The sequence below is a fragment of the Salvelinus sp. IW2-2015 genome, linkage group LG35, assembly GCF_002910315.2.
Source record: "Salvelinus sp. IW2-2015 linkage group LG35, ASM291031v2, whole genome shotgun sequence".
Taxonomy (NCBI): Eukaryota; Metazoa; Chordata; class Actinopteri; order Salmoniformes; family Salmonidae; genus Salvelinus; species Salvelinus sp. IW2-2015.
The window spans coordinates 10,402,012-10,429,211 of record NC_036874.1 but is presented as its reverse complement, the minus strand read 5'-3'; the positions used below and the strand labels follow the sequence as shown (position 1 = coordinate 10,429,211).

Sequence of the window (27,200 nt, the reverse complement as noted above, 5' to 3'; positions counted from 1 at the left end):
AAAGTGCAGCGTGGTGAGCGTACATTGTGTTTTATTTAGTAAAATGTCGCCAATAAAACAAGAAATAACAAAAACGACCGTGAAGCTTACAAGGGCTATAGTGCCTCTAACAAAGACAACTTCCCACAAACACCAAAGGAAAAAAGGCTGCCTAAAACAAAGAAATAGAAAACATTGAAATAAAGAAACTAGAATGCCCACCCCACATCACACCCTGACCTAACCAAATAGAGAAATAAAACGTCTCTCTAAGGTCAGGGCGTGACAGTACCCCCCTCCCCCCCCCTCAAAGGTGCGGACTGGTGCGGGACGTAGACCCCGCTCCACCTCTAGCTCACCCCACTTTGGTGGCGCCTCTGGTGCGGGGACCCTCGTCGCCGACCCTGGACTGGGGACCCTCGTTGCGGGCCACGGACTGGGGATCCTCGCTGCGGGCCCCGGACCCTCGCTGCGGGCCCCGGGGACTGGGGACCCTCGCTGCGGGCCCCGGACTGGGGACCGTCGCTGCGGGCCCCGGACTGGGGACCGTCGCTGCGGGCCCCGGAATGGGGACTGTCGTTGCGGGCCCCGGACTGGAGACCGTCGCTGGAGGCTCCGGACTGGAGACCGTCGCTGGAGGCTCCGGACTGGGGACCGTCGCTGGAGGCTCCGGACTGGGGACCGTCGCTGGAGGCTCCGGACTGGGGACCCTCGTTGCGGGCCCCGGACTGGGGACCGTCGCTGGAGACTCCGGACTGGAGACCGTCGCTGGAGGCTCCGGACTGGGGACCCTCGTTGCGGGCCCCGGACTGGGGACCGTCGCTGGAGGCTCCGGACTGGANCCGGACTGGGGACCGTCGCTGGAGGCTCCGGACTGGAGACCGTCGCTGGAGGTTCCGGACTGGGGACCCTCGTTGCGGGTTCCGGACTGGAGACCGTCGCTGGAGGCTCCGGACTGGAGACCGTCTCTGGAGGCTCCGGACTGGAGACCGTCGCTGGAGACTCCGGACTGAGGACCCTCGTTGCGGGTCCCGAACTGGGGACCGTTGCTGGAGGCTCCGGACTGGGGACCGTCGCTGGCGGCCTGGTCCTTGGAGGAGGCACTGGATGGACCAGGCTGGGGAGACCTACTGGAGGCCTGGTCCTTGGAGGAGGCACAGGATGGACCGGGCTGTGGGGGAGCACTGGAGATCTGGTGCTTATCCCTGGCCCCACTCTTCCCGGCTGAATGCCTACTTTAGCCCGGGACCTCGAGAGCGCAGGCACAGGTCGAACCGGGCTGTGGGGGAAGCACTGGAGATCCTCTTGGCTGAATGCCCACTTTAGCCCGGCATGGGCGGAGCGCAGGCATAGGACGCACTGAGCAGTCACAGCGCACCGGAGACACAGTGCGTAGAGCCGGCTCAGGATACCCTGGGCCGAAACGGCGCACCGGAGACCAAGCACGCTGAGCTGCCACAATCTGCCCTGGCTGGATGCCCACTCTAGCGTGGCACTTGCGGAGAGCTGGCATATAGCGCACCGGGCTATGAGAGCGCACTGGAGACACCGTGCGCTTTACCGCATAACACGGTGCCTGACCAGTACCACGCTCCTTACGGTAAGCACGGGGAGTTGGCTCAGGTCTATACCCTGACTCTGCCACTCTCCCCGTGTGCCCCCCCGAAAAAATAATTGTGGGCTGCCTCTCGTTCTTGCTCCGCTGTGCCAACTCCTCGTACTGTCGCCTTTCCGCCTTTGCTGCTTCTAGCTCCTTCTTAGGACGGCGAAATTCACCAGCCTGTGCCCAGGGTCCCTTGCCTTCCAATATCTCCTCCCATGTCCATTCCTCCAGAAAGCGCTGCTCCTCCCGGCCACGCTGCTTGGTCCTTTGGTGGTGGGAAGTTCTGTCACGGCCGTCAAAAGAAGTGGACCAAAGTGCAGCGTGGTGAGGGTACATTCGCTTTTATTTAGTAAAATGTCGCTAACAAAACAAGAAGACAACTTCCCACAATGACAAAAGGGAAAAAGGCTGCCTAAGTACGATTCCCAATCAGAGACAACGATAGACAGCTGTCCCTGATTGAGAACCATACCCGGCCAACACATAGAAATACAAAAACATAGAAATCAGAACATAGAATGTCCACCCCAAATCACACCCTGACCAAACCAAATAGAGACATAAAAAGGCTCTCTAAGGTCAGGGCGTGACAGAGTGCCTTGGTCCTCCTTTCTTTTTGAGCATCAAAATCATTCTTTAACCTGTCTCTGCCCCTTCATCTACACTGATTGAAGTGGATTTAACAAGCGACATCAATAAGGGATAATAGCTTTCACCTGGATTCACCTGGTCAGTCTATGTCATGGATAGAGTAGATGTTCCTAATGTTTTGTACACTTAATGTAGTTAGGTCACCTATTTTGAGCAGTTAAAACATATATTCGACAAAGAAGCACCTTGCTCTTGCTTGCTGGATATAAAATATGCTACAGTGTTCACAGTAGCGGGGAAGCTTCTCTGGTGTGATGTGATCACATTGGCTGGTGGTAAAAAAGCAATGAACGGGAATGCTCTGTTCTCCCCGCGCCCAATGTTTATGTTTACAATTAAATGTTTTATGTCAGAATGCTGAATGTTAGAATGCTTCCAATCAAATGTATGAATTAAGTTTTTTTAAATGCTATCTAATTTGCATAAACATTGTGATTGGATAGCTGTGAGGGTTATCGAATCAGGATCAAATCCTCTGATCTCTTCGAGCTCATTAATGATAGAATGTTCATATTTAAAGATTGCCGAAAGGCCAGTCTCTTTGGAAAATGACAAGTGGCAAGGAATGGAATGTAATAGCTAAACAGAGACGGCAACCTGGCTAACGTGTTCACATGATAGACTTCAATAGAAGTTTAAAAATGATAAAGGCTTCATTATTACGTTCTATGCATGATGTGATGGTTATTAGTCAGAATGTAGGCCTAATGTAGGCTATAGCCTGTAAAGTATAGTCTGCTGAGTTTGAAGTAGACCTAATTCACAATGATAGGTACACTCTTAGAAAAATCGGTTCCCCATAGGAGAACCCTTTTGGTTCCAGGTAGAACCCTTTTTTAGTTCCGGGTAGAACTATTTTGGGTTCCATTTAGAACCCTCTGGAAAAAGGGTTCTACATGGAACGCAATAGGGTTATACCTGGAACCAAAAAGGGTTATTTGGGAACAATTTTAGGTTGTACTAGGCAACTCTATTTCTCCATCATGGAAGGGAGAATAGGGTAGTGGTAGAACATAAATGTTCAGTTGGTTTTCTCTGTAATGGAAGTCCATCAACAGCGCATCTGGAAAAGTAATTTCCTTACATCTGGAAAAGGGAAAGTATATATGATCTATGGGGAAGGAAATGACATTTACACAACTAGTCTAGTCTGCCCCCATTTCTAACTTCCTAGTCTACCTTACACTGATATCTAAATGTATTTTTCGGTGTGCTATGGTATTTCGTGTTGTTTGTAGAAACACAATTGGATTTAGATCATTATTTCACACACTTGTTTGTCTAGGCTACATCCCTGAAACATGAACCCATACACTGGCATCCATACATCCCTGGGTTAATGTACTTCCTCAATAGCTGTAAAAACATCATGTTACTTTCACCATTTGTACCTTTTCTCCCTGAAGAACAACCATATTTCCGCAAGAACTCAATTTTGTGAACATTGCATGAACTGCTTAACCCAGAAGTCTGAAACCAAATTCACATCCTCACTCAGTCTACTTTATTTTCCAGATGTCTTGTATCATGCTGAGGAAGCACAGTAGACTGCACACCATTACAAATAGTTCAGGATCTTGACTATTAGTTTCAATACACTCTGAATAAGGAAAACTCAATCTCCCACAGAGTTGGTGGTCATAAATGGTGCCAGTGAGCACAGCATGTGACTGCATTTTGTCTGTGTCTGGACCCGGTTTCCCAAGAGATGGAACTTAAGCTTACAAGTCGCGAACATGTTACACAATATGATTGAAATACATAGGCCTATGTAGCCTATACTGTATTTACATTTTAATGCAGTCATCTCGGTTTTCATTTGAAGCATATTTGTATCCTTTGCTTGTTTGTAACAATTGCAAAGCCATTGGCAACTTTGTATTTCTATTGAACTTTGTGGTCACAGAGGTGTATAAACATCCTTATTGTATGTTTAGTAGAGATCTTCTGTGTATAAAGTGACGCGGAAGGGCAAAAAAGCATTTAACAACGCACTTAGCTGTGTTTTCAAGTGAAACTTCAGTAACAATGGTTTTGGGAAACCAATGAGGCACGAATCCCATTCAAGTCATTGGACCGATATTAGCATTTTTTGTGCATCATGTTCAAAACAACTATAACTGACTTTGTTGAGCTTTACAATCAATTTTAGATACTTTCAGATGATTTGGACATGGTGCGTGAAAAATGCTAATATTGGTCCCATGACTTGAATGGGATTTGTGCCACAAATGCTAGAACGTTAGCATGTGGAAACAGTGCCAGGGAAACTAAACCAAATCATGGATTGCTGTCTTACCTTTTCCATAGACTGCTTACAGGGCAAGGAAACCAATGTGTAATTTTGTAATTTGGGTGAACTATCGCTTTAAGATGCTTTTGGGAAACTGGGCCCTGGTTAATTGGGAACCGCTCCAAGTCCCCTGACCTGAATCCTGGAGAGGAAGTCAACTGCCGTTTAAACGACAGCAACAGATGTGAGGTAAGCATACCGGTACACACTGGAGACCTGAAGCACCGGTGAGCATCTGGAAGCAAACAAAGTAACACACTGACACACATCCAGAACAGTCTACAGATAAAATCAAAGGTCATACAGGACTAGCAGATGCATTACAATACAGCATACAAACCTGTTTAGGATCTTGTAGAACAGAGTACCACATTGACACAATACTGTATGACAGAAAACACATGCTGTATACTGTCCATTTAGAATAACAGTACCACATTTGTTCACTAGAGCACCCTGTCAAATATACCTAAGCCTGTCTATTCTGTGTGACTTTAAATGTAACGTCATGCTATTTTTAAGATGCTAAATATTGGACTTGGTGTGTTTTACACATGGATGGCATGCATTGTGTTGTTAATTACTTGGACTTCAATAGTGAGTAAAGTAAGCTTTTTATGCAAACCTGTGCATATGGCCATTGGTCATTATAGAAACCATATTTTCATCCAAACACTTACTTATTTCAAAGTTAATTTTGTTAAATTAGGCGCCACCCTGTGATAGTGATTGGTATTGCACATTTCTCCAACCTTTGAATTGTTCCCCAACAACAAACTATCAATGAATGCACCAAACAAAAACCTCAAAATCAACCACTTTTATTCCCAGTTTCATGCAAGGAAAAAACAATGTTAGATGTGCTGTATGATTGGCAGTGGCTTACATGGACAGTATCCACATTTACACAGTAGTGCACAGTCAACACACCTCAGTGAGGATTCAGAACTGACTTTAAACTGATGAACATTTTCTTCTTGGATGATTTGGTACATAATATGGCACATTGACATATACAACAGTACATTGGCGTGATTGTTCCTCCATAGAGTATATCAGATAATATAAATAATGTACACATCTGATATTTTATCTTGGGCATTTTTATTGTCCTCGGTTCAGTATTCTGTGCACAACAGACGTTAAAAGCTATAACAAATGTTTAAGGAAAATAACAAATGGATACTTACTGTATCCTGACATTTAATCTACTCAGAAAGAAACACAAAGTCGAAAAGCACAACTTACTTGCATGTTTCAGTGATCAATCATGACAAATTAAAAAAGGGGCAAAGGGCATGAAATAAAAAATGTAAAGACAAAATTACCTCCTAAATTCAATTCCCAAAGAGAAAATAAAAACCTAATTTTACAACACCATTGAGGGTATTTATGTAATATCATATTTCGAAATAGGTAGTCGTCTACTACCCAAGTCAGAAAAAAAAACTGTAACATTCCCATTACAACAAACAATTCAGAGGTTTACAATTAAAGAGTAATTCACATCATAAAACAACACATCTAATAATTATAGGTACTGTATTTGAATGATATAAAAATACAAGATTCCTCTCATTAGATACCTAAATGTTGCAATCTAATTAAGGTCCGTAGTCATCCTAATTACGCTGACTTCACCCCGACATGATATGCCACCTCAGAATTAGATGTAAATCTAACTATCATTACAATGAAAATGTAAGAGTAACGACACACATCAGGAAGTACTATTTTGATCAAAATACATCCTTGAAGAAAACAAAATGGCTGCTATAAAAAAAAGAATGGAATAAAATGCCATCAAAAAGTGGACTGGGTTGATTAGTGTTGCTGATAATCAAAATGAGGATGCTGTCCTATTACTTTATTTGTATTGCATGTCCCATACCTAGTGGTCTGGGAAGGTTAGTGGTACAGATTACATTACATCAACAACTCTGCCGTATAAATACTTTCTTATGATTGCGTTTCCCATACAAAGCTAAAGTGCATCTTTATCTCAAATGCCTGTACACATTGGATTGGATCATTCTATTAGGAAGAATTTGCACAAGAGATTTTCTACCTGCGACATCATCAAACCCTCATTAAACTGTACATTGGCACCTTGCTAACTTCACTTTCTCTGAGACATGGTTCCTCCTATTCTACAGTAGGTCGTGTGCCCAAAGGAACTCCGTAAAACCCTTTCGTCTGCCTTTAGATCGATGGGCTTCCATTATGGCTGTGTTTTCACTGCCTTACTGATACATCTTCACATGTCCATGCAGTGAGGTGGTGTTGCCCCCACAGTCCACATACTGGTATATCTCCTGGGAGACCTGTTCCGAGTGCCCAAAGTAGGATGTGGTCACAGTCACCCTGAAAACCAGTCAATAGACAGTAGTCAGTTTCCCCAAAATGGCTGCCCACATGGGGGCGTGTGTGGTTTGACAAAATAAATAGAGTAGGTACAGTAACATGTGTAAACTCAATGTATTAGTAGATATTTGAAAAGGTACACTGCATTCAGAAAGTATTCAGACCCCTTGACTTTTTCCACATTTTGTTATGTTACAGCCTTATACTAAAATGGATTAAATTGTGTTTTTCCCTCATCAATCTACACACAATAGCCCATAATGACAAAGCAAAAAATGGCTTTAAGAAATTTCTGCAAAAAAAGTATATAATACTTATGAAAAATCACATTTACATGAAGTATTCAGACCCTTTACTCAGTACTTTGCTGAAGCACCTTTGTCAGTGAATACAGACTTGAGTCTTCTTGGGTATGATGCTACAAGTTTGGCACACGTGTATTTGGGGAGTTTCTGCACAGCTATTTTCAGGTCTCTCCAGAGATGTTTGATCGGGTTCAAGTCCGGGCTCTGGCTGGACATTCAGAGACTTGTCCGGAAGCCACTCCTGTGTTGTCTTGGCTGTGTGCTTAGGGTCGTTGTCCTGTTGGACGTTGAACCTTTGCCCCAGTCTGAGGTCCTGAGCACTCTGGAGCAGGTTTTCATCAAGGATCTCTCTGTACTTTGCTCCCTCCCTCTTTCCCTCAATCCTGACTAGTCTCCCAGTCCCTGCCTCTGAAAAACATCCCCACAGCATGATGCTGCCACCACCATGCTTCACCGTAGGGATGGTGCCAGGTTTCCTCCAGATGTGATGCTTGGCATTTAGGCCAAAGAGAACAATCTGGGTTTCATCAGACAAGAGAATCTTGTTTCTCATGGTATGAGAGTCCTTTAGGTGCCTTTTGGCAAACTCCAAGCGGGCTGTCATGTGCCTTTTACTGAGGAGTGGCTTCTGTCTGGCCACTCTACCATAAAGGCCTGATTGGTGGAGTGCTGCAGAGATGGTTGTCCTTCTGGAAGGTTCTCCCATCTCCACAGAGGAACTCTGGAGCTCTGTCAGAGTGACCATTGGGTTCTTGGTCACCTCCCTGACCAAGGCCCTTCTCCCGATTGCTCAGTTTGGCCGGGCAGCCAGCTCTAGGAAGAGTCTTGGTGGTTCCAAACTTCTTCCATTTAAGAATGATGGAGGCCACTGTGTTCTTGGAGAACTTCAATGCTGCAGAAATCTTTTGGTACCCTTCCCAGATCTGTGCCTCGACCCAATCCTGTCTTGGAGCTCTCAGACAATTCCTTCGACCTCATGGCTTGGTTTTTGCTCCGACATGCACTGTCAACTGTGGGACCTTATATAGACAGGTGTGTGCCTTTCCAAATCATGTGCAATCAATTGTATTTACCACAGGTGGACTCCAATCAAGTTGTAGAAACATCTCAAGGCTGATCAATGGAAACAGGATGCACCTGAGCTCAATTTTGAGTCCCATAGCAAAGGGTATGAATACCAATGTAAATAAGATTTCTGTTTTTTTATTTTTAATACATTTCCAAAAATGTCTAAAAACACTTCGTCATTATGGGGTATTGTGAGTAGATTTATGAGCAAACATTTTTAGAGTAAGGCTGTAATGTAACAAAATGTGGAAAAAGGGAAGGGGTCTGAATACTTTCCGAATGCAACGTATACTTACTGCATCATAACCACAATGTTGTGAACCTTTATGGACTGCAGGGTGCAATAGTCGCTGCAACACAAAACATTTATTAAAGAAATGTCACGATTTGTGCTGTCAACCACACAATAAATTGCAATTACTTGTGAAATACTTACAACATATAACTCATCTCATCAGCAATTACTGTGGGAACCATGTAGTCAATCTGAAATAAACAATATGTTGTAATATAGCCGTTATCTATCTCCCATATTGAACAGGGCGGTTGAGTGCTGACTGAGTAAGTAATGAGTAACTTTTGAGGGCAACAGTCCAAAAATGCCATCTTTATTCCATCCTTGCTGCTACTGATGCCCTCAGAACAGGGACAGATGTGGATTCATCAACAAGGTTCATTATCAATGTTGCCTGATTTTGTTGCTAGATTTTGCAGCAAAGCGGGCGCAAACAATGAACTGCTGTGTTCAAACAATGAACTGCTGTGTTGAGCGATAGAAAGGCACTTCAGGACAGTTGAAAGTTCAACTTTGATTCACTTGTCAAGCTATGCTCACTTCATACACTTTATAACAAGCAGTTATACCAAGGCATGTTATTCTAAAATGGTAAACATGTGTAAAGACCCACCTGCTGCTTATCTAGTGGTATGATGGTCGTCACATTGCTAATACGGGCCTTCCCAATCACCGTCTTAGAGAACTGCACTTGGGCTGTGATGTTGGTCAGGGATACAGTGTAGTAGTTGTTATTGGTGATGTTCAGAGTGTTCTAGAAGAAAAGACATACGGCACAACAGTTGTTGGAAAGAGTCATTACGTAGGACCGGCTTCAATTTGCATACCGCCCCAACAGAACCACAGATGATGCCATCTCTATTGCACTCCACACTGCCCTCGCCCACCTGGACAAGAAGAACACCTATGCGAGAATACTCTTCATCGACTACAGCTCAACGTTCAACACCATAGTACCCTCCAGGCTCATCACTAAGCTCAGGACCCTGGGACTGAACACCTCACTATGTAACTGGATCCTAGACTTCCTTACGGGCTGCCCCTAGGTTTAAAAAAATATATATATATTTCCCAGGTGGTGAAGGTAAGCAACAACACATCTACCACTATGACCCTCAACATGGGGCCCCTCAGGGGTGCATGTTAATTTCCCTCCTGTACTCCCTGTTCACCCATGACTGCGTGACCGAACACGACTCCAACACCATCATTAAGTTTGCTAACAACACAATGGTGGTAGGCCTGATCACCAGCAACTGCTTGGCATCCGACCGGAATGACCGATTAATTAGGGCCGATTTCAAGTTTGCATAACAATCGGATATCGGTATTTTTGGACACCGATTTTGATTTTTTTTTTTTTACACCTTTATTTAATCTTTATTTAACTAGGAAAGTCAGTTAAGAACACATTCTTATTTTCAATGACGGCCTAGGAACGGTGGGTTAACTGCCTTGTTCAGGGGCAGAATGACAGATTTCGGGGGATCCAATAGTGCAACCTTACAGTTAACTAGTCCAAAGCAATAACGACCTGCACTCCACAAGGAAACTGATTGCCTGTTACGCGAATGCAGTAAGCCAAGGTAAGTTGCTAGCTAGCATTAAACTTATCTTATAAAAAACAATCAATCAATCATAATCACTAGTTAACTACACATGGTTGATGATATTACTAGATATTATCTAGCGTGTCCTGCGTTGCATATAATCTGACTGAGCATACAAGTATCTAAGTATCTGACTGAGCGGTGGTAGGCAGAAGCAGGCGCGTAAACATTAATTCAAACAGCACTTTCGTGCGTTTTGCCAGCAGCTCTTCGTTGTGCGTCAAGCCTTGCGCTGTTTATGACTTCAAGCCTATCAACTCCCGAGATGAGGCTGGTGTAACTGAAGTGAAATGGGTAGCTAGTTAGCGCGCGCTAATAGCGTTTCAAACGTCACTCGCTCTGAGCCTTGGAGTGGTTGTTCCCCTTGCTCTGCATGGGTAACGCTGCTTCGAGGGTGGCTGTTGTTGTTGTGTTCCTGGTTCGAGCCCAGGGAGGAGCGAGGAGAGGGACGGAAGCTATACTGTTACACTGGCAATACTAAAGTGCCTATAAGAACATCCAATAGTCAAAGGTTAATGAAATACAAATGGTATAGAGGGAAATAGTCCTATAATTCCTATAATAACTACAACCTAAAACTTCTTACCTGGGAATATTGAAGACTCATGTTAAAAGGAACCACCATATGTTCTCATGTTCTGAGCAAGGAACTTAAACGTTAGCTTTCTTATATGGCACATATTGCACTTTTACTTTCTTCTCCAGCACTTTGTTTTTGCATTATTTAAACCAAATTGAACATGTTTCATTATTTATTTGAGGCTAAATTGATTTTATTGATGTATTATATTAAGTTAAAATAAGTGTTCATTCAGTACTGTTGTAATTGTCATTATTACAAATAAATAAAAAATATTGTCAGATTAATCGGTATCGGCTTTTTTGGTCCTCCAACTGTTAGTCTACACCCGTTATTTTATGAAACATGTGACCAATACAATTTGATTTGAATCCATGTCAACCCTTAGATGGAAACACAAAGGCAACTAACACCACAGAGAGGATCTTACCGTGATATTGAGATAGACAATCCGTTTGTCCTGGTCATAGGAGACGAATGCAGACTTCACGCCCACATAGCAGACATCGATAGAACGAGGGAACATGAAAAACACAGCCAGGCCAACCAGCAGAAGGCAAAGAAACACGGACACAGTGACATACAGCTTTCTGCAAGAAAAAGGGAGGAAGCGCCATTAAAAGAAAGACAGCAGTTGGATATAGACCACAGTCAACCACAGTTGAATCATTCAATTGCACAGCTTTCAAAAAAGAGACGTCTGGCTGAGTGAGATAAGAGACTTACGTTCTCCTTGGCTGGAGCCTCTGGTCACTGTATGGAATCAGAGCCACAAGCTGGTTCTCTTGGCCTGCATTAGAGATGTGATGACAAAGCCATTTACAGAGGAAAATGATATTGGTTCAACTTATGTCTTTTTCATTTTCAGTGAATGTTGTGAAGTCAGTGTTTCTAAGTGGCCTATCTGATTAGCAGCTCATGAGTTGGAGTTTTAGAACAGATGTAGGTGTATTGTGTCAGTGAGTGAGAGTTCATGTTTATTACTGTGTAGGAATGTATTTGTTTTAATGTTTATCCCCTTACCCCGTGGTATTCTGCCAGTGCCCTGGCATGTGGGGCATGTGACACTGTCTCTGCCAGTAAATTCCACATAGGGGAACTGAGACACATCTCCATTCTTTCCATCCTCTTCACTCTGTGTATCTATGTACTCTGGACCAGTCGTCAGGCCACTCTGACTGCCACGGTCGTCTTTCCCCTTCGACAAGAGGGAGTGTGACTTCCCCATCACTTTCTGTGAATAAAACATTTAAGATCTAATAAGTAGGTGTGGTTGGTAGTGTAAACTCATGCCACATATTCATTTGACATTTACATGGTAGTTATGGTCAGTTTACACAAATTGTTTTATACTACAACAATGTACCTGCCTATGTCATGACCATGTAAATACAGGTTTTAAAGCCAATTTATACTGTACACAGGCTACCATTCTCCTATTCCATTTTTGCATAGATTATTTTGGTTTTGTTTAGACCAGTTTACACACCAATTCCCCAAAAGCTCTTATCAAGTGCGCACCATCTATGTAATTCAGGCGTGCTTGAAACAATTATTGTCCAACAAAAGACACTTGTTCTGACCAAAGTTTCGTATGGACCAAATATATGTAACCTAGTCAGCAAAACACATCGCATCTTGCCTTCTGCTCCTACTATACATTGTGCGCCAATGGTCGAGGTACTGTGATGACGTGCAGACGACCATTATACTACACAGTACACCATGTTCCTTCCAGACAAACTCGTTCGCCGCCTGCCATTTTAATCCGAAACTCACGAATACATTGTTGCGTATTTGCTCCGATATTCTGTTGTATTTCTATTTGGTGTCAAGTTATTGATGTGAATGTTTGCGTAGAATACTTGCAGAGCATAGGGCATTGTTAGCATGGATAAAATGTTTCCATATTGCAAAATGTTGCCCGGTTCCTCTGACAATGTCAAAGCATCACTGTGCAGTATTACACACGCACTACGGATATGATCAAAATGGCAACATTCGATATTGGATTCGTCTGCTTACCTTTGCATATATTCACGCAGAATTGCTTTACATATGCTTGGTCACGAACAGCCGCTGTTTATGTCAATATAGTACTGACATAAATACACGCACTAATAGTCTGCCAGCAGCTCCAACGATGACGTCACTTTCATATGGTAATGTTGAAACCTTCAAAATAAAATCCCGCATTTCAAAAAATCTATGTCAATGTGTATAACTAATTCAAATTGTATTGAATTTTAATCTATGGCCACTTTTATTGTGCCAACAAGAAATTGCAATAAGTAATTTATGAAAACAAATGTAAATAAAAAAATGTAAGACCAATAATGAAAATACAATGTTGACACTAGTATGTTGAGAATATTGGGCTGTAAAGAGAAAACGTTAAACGTTTCCACCTGTCTCAGCTAAAGTGGGGTAGAAAATACTCAATAGGATCTCTACTAACCAAATATGGTTAGTTTTGGAGGAGGACTGTGTCATACATATGTGTGTCATACAGCACTTCGTTCTCCACCCCCTCCATAGCCCCCAATGCAATAGACTGTACATGGCATACATATTGGCTTGTAGAAAGAAAACTGCCTTGTTTGTTTCCGGTGTGAAATAAAATTTAAACAAAGACAAAGACACAATGTAAGCCAGGGGTGTCAAAGTCAAATGGACGGAGGGCCAAATAAAAAATTTAGCTACAAGCCGAGGGCCGGACTGTTCGAATGTTCATTGAAAAAATTTTAAATGACGCATATAGTCTAGTGAACCTAATTGAACCTACTGAAAACCTAACAAATATATTCCAATATGATCAGATAAATAAAGCAATATTTTCTTATGGCTCTGTCAGTAATCTTTAATTTTCAACAGACACAAAAGACAAATTTCCTTTATATAAAAATCCCCATAACATGAACATTAAATGAAAGAAACCGGTATTCAAGGCACCATCAGTAGCCTATATTTTCTATTTTAGCAAAAGTGGGCTAAATTTACTTCAAAGAAAAAAACAATAATAGCAATTTTCTATCATCCATCAACTGAAATATTTTAAAATATATTGGATTGAATACAATAAAATAAAGTGCAAAAATCTATTAATCAAAAACAACACTTTGTTTAAGGAGAAGTAACATGCAGTGAAAACAAATATTAAACTTTAACTTTAACTTGAACTGAGTAAAAACTCTAAATATGTGATTGCACAGTAATGTTCACTTGTTTGAGGTTGAGGGTGATACTTGGTGGTGTCCCATCTTTTCCACAAGTTCATCAATGTTCGGGGTAAGGCTCTGAGCTGAGGAAATCCTCAGAATTGAGTGGAGGTGTTCAGCAGTAAGTCGACTTCTGTGTGATGTTTTGTTCAGGTTCATCAAAGAAAACAGTTGTTCACACAGGTATGTGCTGCCAAACATAGACAACGTTGAGCAGCCTGGATGCGCAGCTGGGGCATTGTGTCGGGGAGGAACGGGCGAACTCCGCAGCACCCACTGCCGCATATTTTGCCCTCAGTGCATCATTGCATTGGAGGTCAATCAACTCCATTTGGAGGTTTGGTGGTGAGCTTTCCACGTCAACAGCAAATGGGTTACCGAGCAGTTCCAACCTGCTTTTTTGTGCTTCAAAGTCAGCAAATCGGCGTCGAAAGTCAGCGGCAAGCATACCTATTTTATCAGCCAACTGTGCGCTCGGGAACGCACTGGTAGAGAGCTTCTCTTTCATGGTCTGGCAGCTGGGAAAGTGGCTCAAATTTTCTTTCCGCATCTGCGTCTCCCACAGAGTCAGTTTGGTTTTAAATGCCTTCACTGTACTGTACATATCAGAGATGACATGATCCCGACCCTGCAGCTGCAAGTTCATTGCATTCAGATGACTCGTAATGTCACACAGAAAAGCCATTTCACACAGAAACATTTCGTCTCGGAGTTGTGTTGTGTCTTTCCCTTTGCTGTCCAAGAACAGACAAATCTCCTCACGAAGCTCGAAACATCTTTCTGCGAAACAGCTCGGTGCGTCACCGTTGCATTGTGGGAAATGTAGTATTGGTGCGTGTAAAAGATCTGCGGGCTGCCGGCTTGCTGCGGTCTGCGGGCCGGTTCTAATAATAAATCAAGATCATCCCAGGGGCCGTAAAAAACCTTCTCGCGGGCCGGATGTGGCCCGCGGGCCTTGACTCTGACATATATGATGTAAGCAATGATGGACTGGCTACCTGTTAAAGACCTAGATTAACCTAATGCGATGGTAATGGCTGCAATTTCACACATTTAAATCAGCCCAAGACCAACCTTGACATGTGCCAAAACATGCATCAGCTCAATCGCTTGGCCTGACAAATAAAACTATTTTTTAGGTAGTATCCTAATAAAATCATGTTGCTATAGGTTTATATCACCTCAATTATGCATAGCCTTCCAACGATTTTCTTGAACCCACCTCGGTCGCAATCAATCCAAAGGCTGGCCTCTTGGATTTGGGTTTTGGACTGATTCATGGATCACAGCACATCTCTCCTTATTAGAAACTTCACTTCCAAACATAAAAAGGCACGCTTGGCATTCTTTTCAAGCAAATGATTGCAAAGGGAGAAGCCTCACGCACATGCAGTAAATGTGCAGCCGTACTCAGTAGACAAACTATTTGGACCAGCACTACAGATATTCTTGTACTTTATGTTTCTGGTGTAAGGTCAAAAGTCATCCACAGTAATGTGAAACCTTGTGTCCCTATCTCGCTGTATTGATCTTTCAGCAGTTGGCAATGAGAGGTTGACCTACATATTGAGCTCAGCAATCTGTCATTCAGGGATAAATACCAAAAAAGGACACTACAAGGCACATTTTATATTTGACTCTTTTTAGATTAAGATTATCTCTATAGAGATTATCTCTATAGACTCTACAAACATGCAGGACACAGCAGGAGTTATCTAGGGGGGCGGCAGATAGTCTAGTGGTTAGAGCATTGGGCCAGTAACCGAAAGGTTGCTAGATTGAATCTCCGACCTGACAAGGTAAAAATCTGTCATTCTGCCCCTGAACAAGGCAGTTAACCCACTGTTCCTAGGCTGTCATTGTAAATAAGAATTAGTTCTTAACTGACTTTCCTCGTAAAATAATTTTATAATATATATTTTTATGAATTATTATCCTCAAAATGTTCTACAGCTGCAACATCGAGAGCCTCCTGACTGGTTGCATCACTGCCTGGTAAGGCAACTGCTCGGCCTCCGACTGCAAGGTACGCACAGGATGTACTTCGAACACCCGACAAGGCCAACATCCCCGTCATTGGCAAGAGAAAGGGACGCAGGTACAGAGGACACAGAGCGGGGTGCCTCGCAAGGATCCACAGAAGGCGAGTGGGAAAGCTGCCGTTAACGTCAATATATTACTTGACTGGAACATGTTTGCCACAGTGACTGTACGTACATACCCCAACCAGAAGCCATGGATTACAGGCAACATTTGCACTGAGCTAAAGGGTAGAGCTGCCACTTTCAAGGTGCGGGACTCTAACCCGGAAGCTTATAAGAAATCCTGCTATGCCCTCCTACGAACCATCAAACAGGCAAAGCGCCAATACAGGGCTAAGATTGAATCGTACTACACCGGCTCCGACACTCGTCTTATGTGGCAGGGCTTGCAAACTATTACAGACTACAAAGGGAATCACAGCCGCGAGCTGCCCAGTGACACGAGCCTACTAGACGAGCTAAATCACTTCTATGCTCGCTTCAAAGCAAGCAACACAGGCATGCATGAGAGCATCAGCTGTTCCGGACGACTGTGTGATCACGCTCTCCACAGCCGACGTGAGTAAGACCTTTAAACAGGTCAAAATTCACAAGGCCGCGGGGCCAGACGGATTACCAGGACGTGTGCTCCGAGCATGTGCTGACCAACTGGCATTCACTGACATTTTCAACATGTCCCTGATTGAGTCTGTAATAACAACATGTTTCAAGCAGACCACGATAGTGTCTGTGCCCAAGAACACTAAGGCAACCTGCCTTAATGACGACAGACCCGTAGCACTCACGTCCATAGCCATGAAGTGCTTTGAAAGGCTGGTATGGCTCACATTAACACTATTATCCCGGAATCCCTAGACCCAGGTCAGTCCAGATGAGAAAAGGGTGTTTAGCCCCCTCAAGCCAATGTCTCCACGCCTTCAGAGCCTTGACGACAGTCAACTGCTCCCGGTCCACGGGTGGCCAGCAGGTTATCCAGCCGAATGGACAGGTCCACCAGCTGGTCGAAAGTGAGGGTGGTGTCCCTGCAGGCCAACTCCCGACGGACGTCCTCGCGCAAACTGCAGCGATATTGGTCGATCAGGGCCCTATCGTTCCATCCCGCGCCGGCTGTAACAGGAAACCCTGGCAGCGTGCAGCCGTCTCGTCATACCCCCGGGGAAGGGCGAGATAAATCCCACTGGGACCGGGTGACGTGGGGGCGAGTAGTGGAGACCCTGGTTGTGCTGGTGGAGGCGCTGGAGGAACTCCCTGTCTCTCCCAGCGGTCCATAGTTTGGACAACGCGGCCCATGGCGGCGCCGAGATGGTGGAGCATCGCCGCATGCTCCCGGACGCGCCACCCCTATTCCAGGGGCACCTGCTCCTGCTGACTCCATATAGTTGGTGTGGGATTCTGTAAGGGGTGCGTAATCGGTGGCAGGGAAGTCAGATACACGAGAGCAGAACTTGGTAATAGCCACAGCAATTTAATAGCAAAACCCACGGCATAAAAATAACAAAAATAATTTGGTACAAAAACCCATCGCGCACCAAACAACACTTACAATAAAGCACTTACAATAAACAATCCCACACAAAGACATGGGGGGAACAGATGGTTAAATACACAACAAATGATTGAGGGAATTGAAACCAAGTGTGAGGAAAAACAAGACAAAACACATGGAAAATGAAAAGTGGATCAATGATGGCTAGAAGACCGGCGACGCCGACCACCGAGCGCCGCCCGAACAAGGAGAGGACCCGACTTCGGCGGAAGTCGTAACACATTGAGCATGTTGCTAAAAAAAAAAGAAATAGGAAACAATTAAATATATATGTGAAATTTTATTAAACAATAATGTATGTTGATGCTAATATTATGTACAATATTTAATAATGTTTTCATAAGATAAAATCGCCTAATATATTCAATATGCTATAAACAAATGTTATTAAACAGTTTCTCTCAATTAATTCTAATTAACTTAATAATTATGACACACCCCTCACTATTGTCATTGGTTGCACTAATTGCACTGTTTGTCTACATAACCCGGTTCAAGCATTCATGACATTACCCTGAAGACGGCACAGTGATGCCGAAACGTTGGTGATTTACCCAATAAATTACTGGGAGTTTATATATAGAGTGTGCGACTTTCTTTATTTTTATAGCTTATAGTTTATTTTCCGTTAGTCATCGCCTCTACACAAAACAATTTTCTCTTGTTGTGCGCCAGCTCATGTTTTTGATTCAACATACCAGATATCTAACAATAAAAATAATACAAAAGATACTAAGTCTTAACAGCATAGACAATTCCCCACTATGACATACTAACGTGCATCAGGAGAATGAAACATATCAAAATGCATAGCTCTTTATGAACTCTTGATACAATCCAAACATGACAATTTAATTCACACAGTAACATTAATTTCCTTGATTCAAATTGTTTGGGCACAGACCTGGCTAGTATGACAGAACTCTGCAGGCTATCTCTGCAGTAGATTGCAACTCCTCCCCCTTTGGCAGTTCTATCTTGTCGGAAAATGTTATAGTTGGGGATGGAAATTTCAGGATTTTTGGTGGCCTTCCTAAACCAGGATTCAGACATGGCTAGGACATCCGGGTTGGCGGAGTGTACTAAAGCAGTGAATAAAACAAACTTATGGAGGCGGCTTCTTATGTTAACATGCATGAAACCTGTCATGCGAACAATGCTATAAATCGGGATTGAGTCATCACACTGTGCTCACGCTGTGCTCCCACGCCAGCCAGTCGCTAGTCGCGAGTATCACCTTCTCTCATTCTTCCGCTACACTATAACTTGTAAATGATGTTCTCCATTGTTGTTCTGAAAGCTTGATTAGACTGTGCACTGTTAGCCTTGTAACCTTGTTGTCTCTTGTACTACATTTTAATCTCTACAAAAGGTGCTTTTGCTGACCTTGATCAATAATCATGTAAATAATCTTGTCTTTGTTATAATGCTTTTAAACTAGGTAATAGGTCTTTACTGTGTACTGCAAACCTTGATAGATAAGAAGCACTTATCGGCCTACAACTTGTAAATAATTTTGTCCATTGCTGTTCAGAAAGTGTGATTATACTGTGTCCTAATAGCCTGGTAAATATTCATTACATTTAACTCGTAAATAAATTACATTTAGTTTTGATAAAAAACGTTTAGCTTTTGTATTTAATTTTTGTTGTTGTTGAGTGTGTATTGATTTCAAGAGCATGGATAGTAGCAGGTGATTTAAAGCTGTGCTTGGTTAGTGGAGACCCTACTGAGTATTTCCCACTTCATTTTAGCTGAGAAAGCTGGAAAAGTTATCTCTACAAGCCAATATGTTTCCCATATACAGTTTATTACAGTGTATTGCATTAGGGACTACAGAGGGGACGGAGTGAAAATCAAGCAGCAGGCCGTGCAACACAGACCCCCTCCAAAAGTAACCATATTTGGTTCGTAGAGACAGTGGTGTAAAGTACTTAAGTAAAAATACTTTAAAGTACTACTTTTGGGGTATCTGTACACTACTTCACTACATTCCTAAAGAAAATAATGTACTTTTTACTTCATACATTTTCCCTGACACCCAAAACTACTGGTTACATTTTGAATACTTAGCAGGACAGGAAAATGGTCCAATTCACACACTTATCAACAGAACATACCTCGTCATCCCTACTGCCTCTGATCTGGAGTACTCACTAATCATACATGTTTCATTTGAAAATGATGTCTGAGTGTTGGTGTACCCCCGGCTATCCGTACATTTTAAAAACAAGAAAATGGTGCCGTGGTTAGCTTAATATAAAGAGTTAGAAATTTGATACTTAAGTATATTTTAGCAATTACATTTATTGTTGTTACTTAAGTATATTTAAAACCAAATACTTTTAGACTTTTACTCAAGTATTATTTTACTTGGTGACTTTTACTTGAGTAATTTTACTTTAGTAATTTTCTCTTAAGGTATCTTACTTTTAATCAAGTATGACAATTGGGTACTTTTTCCTCCACTGAGTAGAGACCCTACTGAGTATTTCCCACCCCACTTTAGCTGAGTCAGGTAGAAACGTTTTGGAGTGGAGTGGAGTACTCTGCACTACATCGGTTGCTCAGCACAAGAACCATTTCAGTTTTGCAGAGTCTTTTGAGTAAGTCCAATAACATATATTTGTATTTTATTCAAAGTGTATTTAAAAAAAAAATCAAAGGTGGTTGCAATGCTGTGAAAAACAGTTGCACTGCACTAGAGTTCCAAAAAATTATATTCCCAAAGTTTAGTATGCATTTTGCAAGGGGACTCTTATTCTGAAAGAAACATTCCGCAATCGTGCTGCTAGAAAAATATCCTGCTGCTATGAGAACGATATTCGTACGTGCCCACTCATTATCTTCATTGGACTGACTTTGTTGTTATGTAATTGTGTGACAATTATAGGCCTAGATCTTACATGAAATGTGTTTACAATACTAGTGTGATAATCTAAATAATCTTACATCGATTTTGTATTTCAAATATGTTGGTTGCTGTGTCTCATATTGATTATGTAGTCTGTATACTGCATGTTTCTAGAACAAACAGGCAATTCAGATGGGAGTGGGACATTTAGAGCATACTTAGTATTCTAGCATGGCTTTAGGTTGTAGTTCTACTGTCAGATTCCTGGTAGTTTATGTCACCTGATGGGAGAGATTAACCTACTGTAATTCTTGGCTTTCCAGGTGTTCTACAAATGCCAGCATTGTAACCGGACTACAAGTTTGTCACATGATTCCAATACTGACATAAGGTTACCGTGTGTGTACTCCTTGAAGGAGCCCATGTCCTACTGATGGTTAGATGGTTAAATTCTCTTGTTATGTCAGTCACTGACAGTCCCTCAATTAGCCATGTCAGCTAACAATGTTTAGATTGGTAAATTAGTTTAGCCAGCTATCTAAACTTGTAGTAATCATGGCTGAATACCGACCGGTAACTTGCCCAGGAGCCCTGACCTCCAGGGGGCCCCCATTGATATTGTCAGTCACTTTCAGTCAGATGTCATTAACGTGGCATTAGTCTTGGCAAAATGTGTACAATTGTAGGGAAAATCAACATTAAAACTGAAAAAATGTATCTCCAACCCTTGGCAAAATGAGTAGAATTGAATTGAATTTGTTATAAAATTGCTAAATGTTCTCTCTGCCTCATGGCAAAATGTGTAGAACTGCAGAAAACTTGCTTTAAAACTGCAACATTTTTTGTCATGGTTTCAGGGCTCCCGAGTGGTGCAGCAGTCTAAGCCACTGCATCTCAGTGCTTGAGATGTGACTACAGACACCCTGGTTCGAAATCCAGGCTCTATCACAACCAGACATGATTGGGAGTCCCATAGGGCGGCACGTTTGGCCGGTGTAGGACGTCATTGTAAATAAGAATTGTTTAAATAATAAAGCACTTAGGGGTAGAATATACAAGGTTCATGTTTGAAATTTGTTTGTGCATCAGCAATTTTTATCTTGTTATGTCAGTCACTAACAGTCATTCAATTAGCCATATCAGCGAAAAAAGGTTTATTGGTAAGTTAGTCTAGCCAGCTATCTAAACTTGTAGTTCTAAAGGCCCAAACCGACCAGGCCCAGGGACTCTGACCTCCAGGGGGCCCTCATTGATTTTGTTAGTCACTCTCACTCAGACATCATTAACATGGCAAAATGTGTAGAATTGCAGTAAATGCATGATTACTTGGGTGCGGCCAGCTGTGGGCATGTAGGCAGGATTTAAATACCCTTCATTCTGTGACATACAATTTTTCCCTATCATCTGGCAAAACTTACTTTTGGACGAGACTGACTTTATGACAAAAAAATTCCTATTTAAACTTTTTATCAAATTTTGACACTTGAAGAAATGTTTCGGACTTATATCGATGCCTCATGGGCCGTTTTTCAAAACGAGAAGTTTCTTTTTAGAGGCAGACGCTCTTGAAAATTAATTATGGAAATGATCTGAGACTCAAATAATTTGGTAGACAGTGCGCATTTATTTGTATTAGCTAGACTAGAGGATGATGATAGACATATGGATAACTCACTATTCCTTCAGATAAGAAGACACATGAGGTAATACACACTTTTTACATTTCTAGAATTGCCTGGCAGGAGGAGGAGTATTGACTTTGATAACCACAGGAGGGCAGTATACTGTTAAGTATTGCAGATGACTGGATGGTTCCTCAGCACATAATTGGAACGATAGATTTATTCCAATCTCTGTACTTATTCCCATGAGCTATTCTAAATAATGTGGAAAAAATTGTGAATTAGGACAACTGTCAAGTAGAAACATTTCAAAATACTTTGTCCTAACAGTGTTTTAGCCGTGGCCTACTTGCTATTGCCACTAGTTTCGTCATTGTGCCCACACTAAGTCAATTAGAGGCAGCTCCAAGCATGACGAAATCCGTCAATGCTAATGATTATAATGTACAAAATGTTCCTGAAATCAGTCGATGCTAATGAGTATAATGTACAAAATGTTCCTAAAATGCAGACCAATGTAGAAGGAGTCTTGAGGTGCTCAAACATATTTACATGTACAGATTTAACAAGCCCAGAGAGACCCTTACAAAAAAAGATTGCCGTTTTGAAACTGCAGTAAAAGTGCAGTAACAGCAGTCAACTGTGGAATTTTGGGCGCAGTAATTGCAGAATAACTGCAGTGTACTGCAGTTGAAATGCAGTTATACTGCACACAAACTGCAATTACACTGCAAAATTACTGTATTAAAAAAACTGTGTTATTTTGGATGCAGTATTTGCAGCTATACTCCACTCTGACTGCTGTCTTTTTTTGTAAGGGGAGCAAGCCCTACTTTCCTCCACCTCTTATTAGAGAGGTGGCTTCCTCTTACCAAGTCTGAGTTTCCTGTTACCGTACGACTACAGCATCCTAAGCACTCAGCTCCCACTACAAACACAATCATATTTGTACATAATTTACTCTGGATTACCATAAGGGGTATGGAAAACCCTTCAGTTCCAGTCTTAGGTGGAGAGTTAAGAGTCTTCTGGCACTGCAGTTCCAGACAGGCTACAGTCTGAGGCTGCCTGTGTGTCTCTGATAAGACCTTAGGGAGAGCCATGTAGACACATCCGCCCTCTCCCAGTGTCAGCAAACTATCAGCATCTGTGCAGAGGGTGCGGATGAAATCCATATTGCAAAGGTGATTTTTGCAGTCCCTTCAGTCCATTTGTTGCTAAGTTCATTTGCACCTGTCAATTTCAACTGTCAATCATAAATCAGTAACGGGGCATTAGGCAACCAACGTTAATTGAAATTATCAACCACATAATAAGAATGTGGAATTTAATCATGTAAATACCAAGCATGTGTTACGTCCGTCGTTAGAATGAGACCAAGGTGCAGCGCGGTAGGCGTACATTTTTCCTTTATTAAAATGACACCGAAAACAACAAAATACAAATACGAACGTAATGCTATATGCAGTGCAGAAAGCAACTACACACAAACAAGATCCCACAACTGAAGGTGGGAAAAAGGGCTGCTTAAGTATGATTCCCAATCAGAGACAATGATAGACAGCTGCCTCTGATTGGGAACCATACCCGGCCAACAAAGAAATAGACAAACTAGAATGCCCACCCAAATCACACCTTGACCTAACCAAATAGAGAAATAAAAAGGCTCTCTAAGGTCAGGGCGTGACAGCATGCTTTCTCTCTTTACATTTCTGGAATTGGCCTTAAGAGGTCTGGACGTTATCAATCCCAGCCATAAGCCGTTACAATTCTATAAACTATGCACTGAGGTTAAAAATGAATAGTCAAGCTTAAACTGGTATTAGCGATGGTACGTTAGGGACGAGGCAAAACTCCTACATTTTCCCTAAAGCAATATCCTCACTTGAATTGCCATGTGCTTGTTTTTAATTGCTCTGTAAGTTATCAATATCGAACTGCAATGAAATATTAACATTGCCATTCCCTCTGCGATTGGTTAGAACAACTTTACATGAATTGGTAATTGCAGGCAAAGTCAAAAGCCTCCAAGATACAGAGCCCTCGGAAATTCAGGAAGCATGAATATTAGTCCTCTTGGTTGAATCCTCCTAATAATTATGATAATCTGTGATTACTCAACATGCAATCATACAGTTTTCAGATGAGTCCTGGGGGCATTTTTGCCTTTTTTCAACCCCATCTCTCAACAATCTCAGAGAATATTCACTGGCTTTTCAATCAAAAATGCTATTGCTGCACAGTTATGTACTGTGGTTCAAATAACTACAACACCACTTACAGAATTGTAGATTATCAATGTAAAATGTTGTTTTAGGGATCAAGGAGTCAACTACAAGGAGACAGGTAATCTTGAGGGGATCTACAGTATTGAAACAGTTTAACTCTGTATTGAAATGTGTCCTATATAGTATAAACTGTTCAGAATACAGTGTGTGTTGAGGTTGTTGTCAGACATAGATAACCCTAGATTGATCTTGTTTATGTACAGTACAGTACATCTGTTTCCATAGAGGATCATCCAATCACATTCTGACCAAATTGAGAAAAGCTGGGGAGAGATTTTATGACAGTGTCTGGGTGTATGTGGGATTAGATCGTGGTTTGCATGAGGCTTTTAGTGTGTGGTTAAATGGTTCGTTTACTGCCCTCCTTTTTCTTGCCCTCCTTCTTTGAATGAATGAAATGGGACACTCCTTGTAGTGCTGACCTGATTTGGTTTGCTCTCTCCTAGAATATGACTCTTTAGATCTGCGATTCCTCAGAGGGTTTGGTCATGGCCAATGCAGACTTTCCCCCTGGACTATTGGGATTTCGACTAATGCTTGATGCTCAGCATGGCTCATTAAGTTAACACATTAACCTTCCCCAAAAATGCTTTTGCCCTCATATGTTTTTGTTGTACTTAACTGTATTTGTTTACATGTTACGGTGACCTTTGACACATACTACACTACCTACTTTAATATTTGCTGAGATGTTGTTTGTTGCTGTTGATCAGCTGCTTGCCATTTTGACCCCCCCCCCCCTTCATTCTGAGGGGTGTAATATTGGTCCCAACATGTCCACGGTCAATTACTTAGCCCGTCAATCTGGAGGGCTGCACATTAATCATGTTTTTTGGAGCGTCAGGCCAGAGGTTGGATTAACATGCCACGCTATCTGTGTTTCACCACAGCTGCTAGACTGTAGCATTAGCTTCCTGTTGGGATTGAGACTATAGGAGAGGAACTGACTGGTGCGTTGGGGAGGACTTCGGCCAGATGTGAATGATCTAGCCAGTAGGTTGTTGGGCATCACGAGGGTTTTGAGGTTACAGTCTATATTTCGGTGATTCTTTTTGTGTTATGTACGACTGTGCAAGGCAGATACCATGTTTCGACTAGTAGGCTGGTGGGGGGGGGGGTGGAATGTGATTGAAGTCGCTCTAATCTCCATGACAGCATTTTAATAGATCAAATTGCGGTGTGTTTTGAGACCGATAGAGTATAAGGAAGTGGCAGGAGATGGAAATAGAGCAGGCTGTGTGATTGTAGGTCATGGTAATGCCTGGTGAACCTGACCCACTGGACCTCTCTCTGTTTGGACGCGTACACGCGTGCACACACACACACACCCACACACACACACCCACACACGCCCTGTAGGAGTGCTTCAGGACTAGCTATAGTGTATCCCTGCTCCAAAGTCTCTCCTTCTGAACAGCAAAGACAAATGAGTGGTGTTGAGTAGTTAATGAGCATCACAAACTGGCATGTCTCTACACACACACAACACACACACACACACACACACACACACACACACACACACACACACACACACACACACACACACACACACACACACACACACACACACACACACACACAACACACCAACACAACACACACACACACACACACACACACACACACACACACTGCCATCCTGTCTGCTTGTCACAGTACATTACCATTGGGTCTAGTTGCTCTCGTCGCCGTTGCTATGGCAGCACTCATTGAAAAGTGTCTGGCTGTAGGCCTGTCCTCTAGGCTGCGCCTTCAAAAGAAAAACCAGCCACAAGTCAGCGGTGTCAGAATTATATTCCTAGAAAGCATTACTATCACCAAAAAGAGCATATGCAGGCTCCTGCTGTTATAGTATTACTCAAAATGACTAATACCCTTATCGTAAAAGCATGTAACCCCTTCACTTTTTTCACCATTTGCATGGTGTTAATGGTTAAACTTGAGTTATTCAACCTGCAAACTTTGAGAAACCTACATTATTGATGATTCCGTCCTCCATGATATGTTCCGTACATTATTGAACCTCTGCTAAACGGCCAGCCATGCAGGTGCTCAACATGATGACGTGAAGTGGAGGCTGTGATATGACATCTGGGTCATTTCCTCTATTTTGGGTGGATTGGCTGGGAGGCCACTAAAAAGAACTGCATCTGACCTCGTTCTTTCCTGGCTTCTTTTGGCTTGTTTTTCAATGCTACTGACCCATATTTACTTTGACTCCATCCGAGCATCTATATGAAAATAATTATGGAAGGTGCTTTTTATTCTCAATAGAACCATTTGCTTTCATATGCTCATATTTTTCACAGTTTAGAAGATCAACAGATATGTCGATCACAACTGTCATTTATGATCTCACTGGTAGTTACAGTACAACTAATTCCAATTAATTATCATTCATTGACAAAATACATATTTGTAATTTTGATTAATCAATAGATTCATTTAGATTAGTTAAAAAATGGATGTGACTCGACTGCCATTGATTAGTCGAGTAGTCCATTATGTAATTGATTGTTTGACCCCAGCTTTTAGTGAGGGCACTGATCAAAGTCGCATCAATGAGTTGAAAGTCTAGTCGAACAGTCCATTAATTAATGTGGAGCTATTTTGAAGTAGCAGCAGCAGCAGGCTTTGTGAAAAAAATCTGCCCAGCATACTGCGTGTGTGTTGTGACGCTAGCCTGTCATCAGACTAATTGGTTTTGGCCCATGGTCAGTAGATGAGGACAGCTGAGAGTGGTCGAGGCAGATGAGGTAAGCTCTTAATCTCCTGAAGTCCTTCCTTGCCTCACTGGGAGGACACGACTGGGACTCTAGTGCACTCCAAGGTGCAGTATCTTACTCACATGCATCGCACAGTCTGGACAATTCTCTGCA

At 42.4% G+C, this 27,200-nt stretch overlaps 1 protein-coding gene across 3 annotated transcripts; it reads right to left on the bottom strand.

The window, feature by feature from the left end:
- Window positions 1-6,726: 6,726 nt before the first annotated feature.
- Window positions 6,727-15,279, bottom strand: tmem106ba (transmembrane protein 106Ba). 3 transcript variants are annotated; one of them, XM_023980239.3, is made up of 8 exons: window positions 15,189-15,279; window positions 11,772-11,982; window positions 11,475-11,538; window positions 11,179-11,338; window positions 9,172-9,312; window positions 8,700-8,749; window positions 8,560-8,613; window positions 6,727-6,890 (listed from the first exon to the last, which is right to left on the bottom strand). In XM_023980239.3, exons 2-8 carry the CDS (start codon window positions 11,974-11,976, stop codon window positions 6,770-6,772), a joined length of 795 nt encoding a protein of 264 aa, XP_023836007.1. In that variant the 5' UTR covers window positions 11,977-11,982; window positions 15,189-15,279; the 3' UTR covers window positions 6,727-6,769. The 3 variants fall into 3 exon arrangements, with proteins under 3 accessions (XP_023836007.1, XP_023990679.1, XP_023990680.1); XM_024134911.2 differs by lacking the exon at window positions 15,189-15,279 and adding an exon at window positions 12,774-12,909; XM_024134912.2 differs by lacking the exons at window positions 8,700-8,749; window positions 15,189-15,279 and adding an exon at window positions 12,774-12,909.
- Between the last annotated feature and the right edge of the window lie 11,921 nt (window positions 15,280-27,200).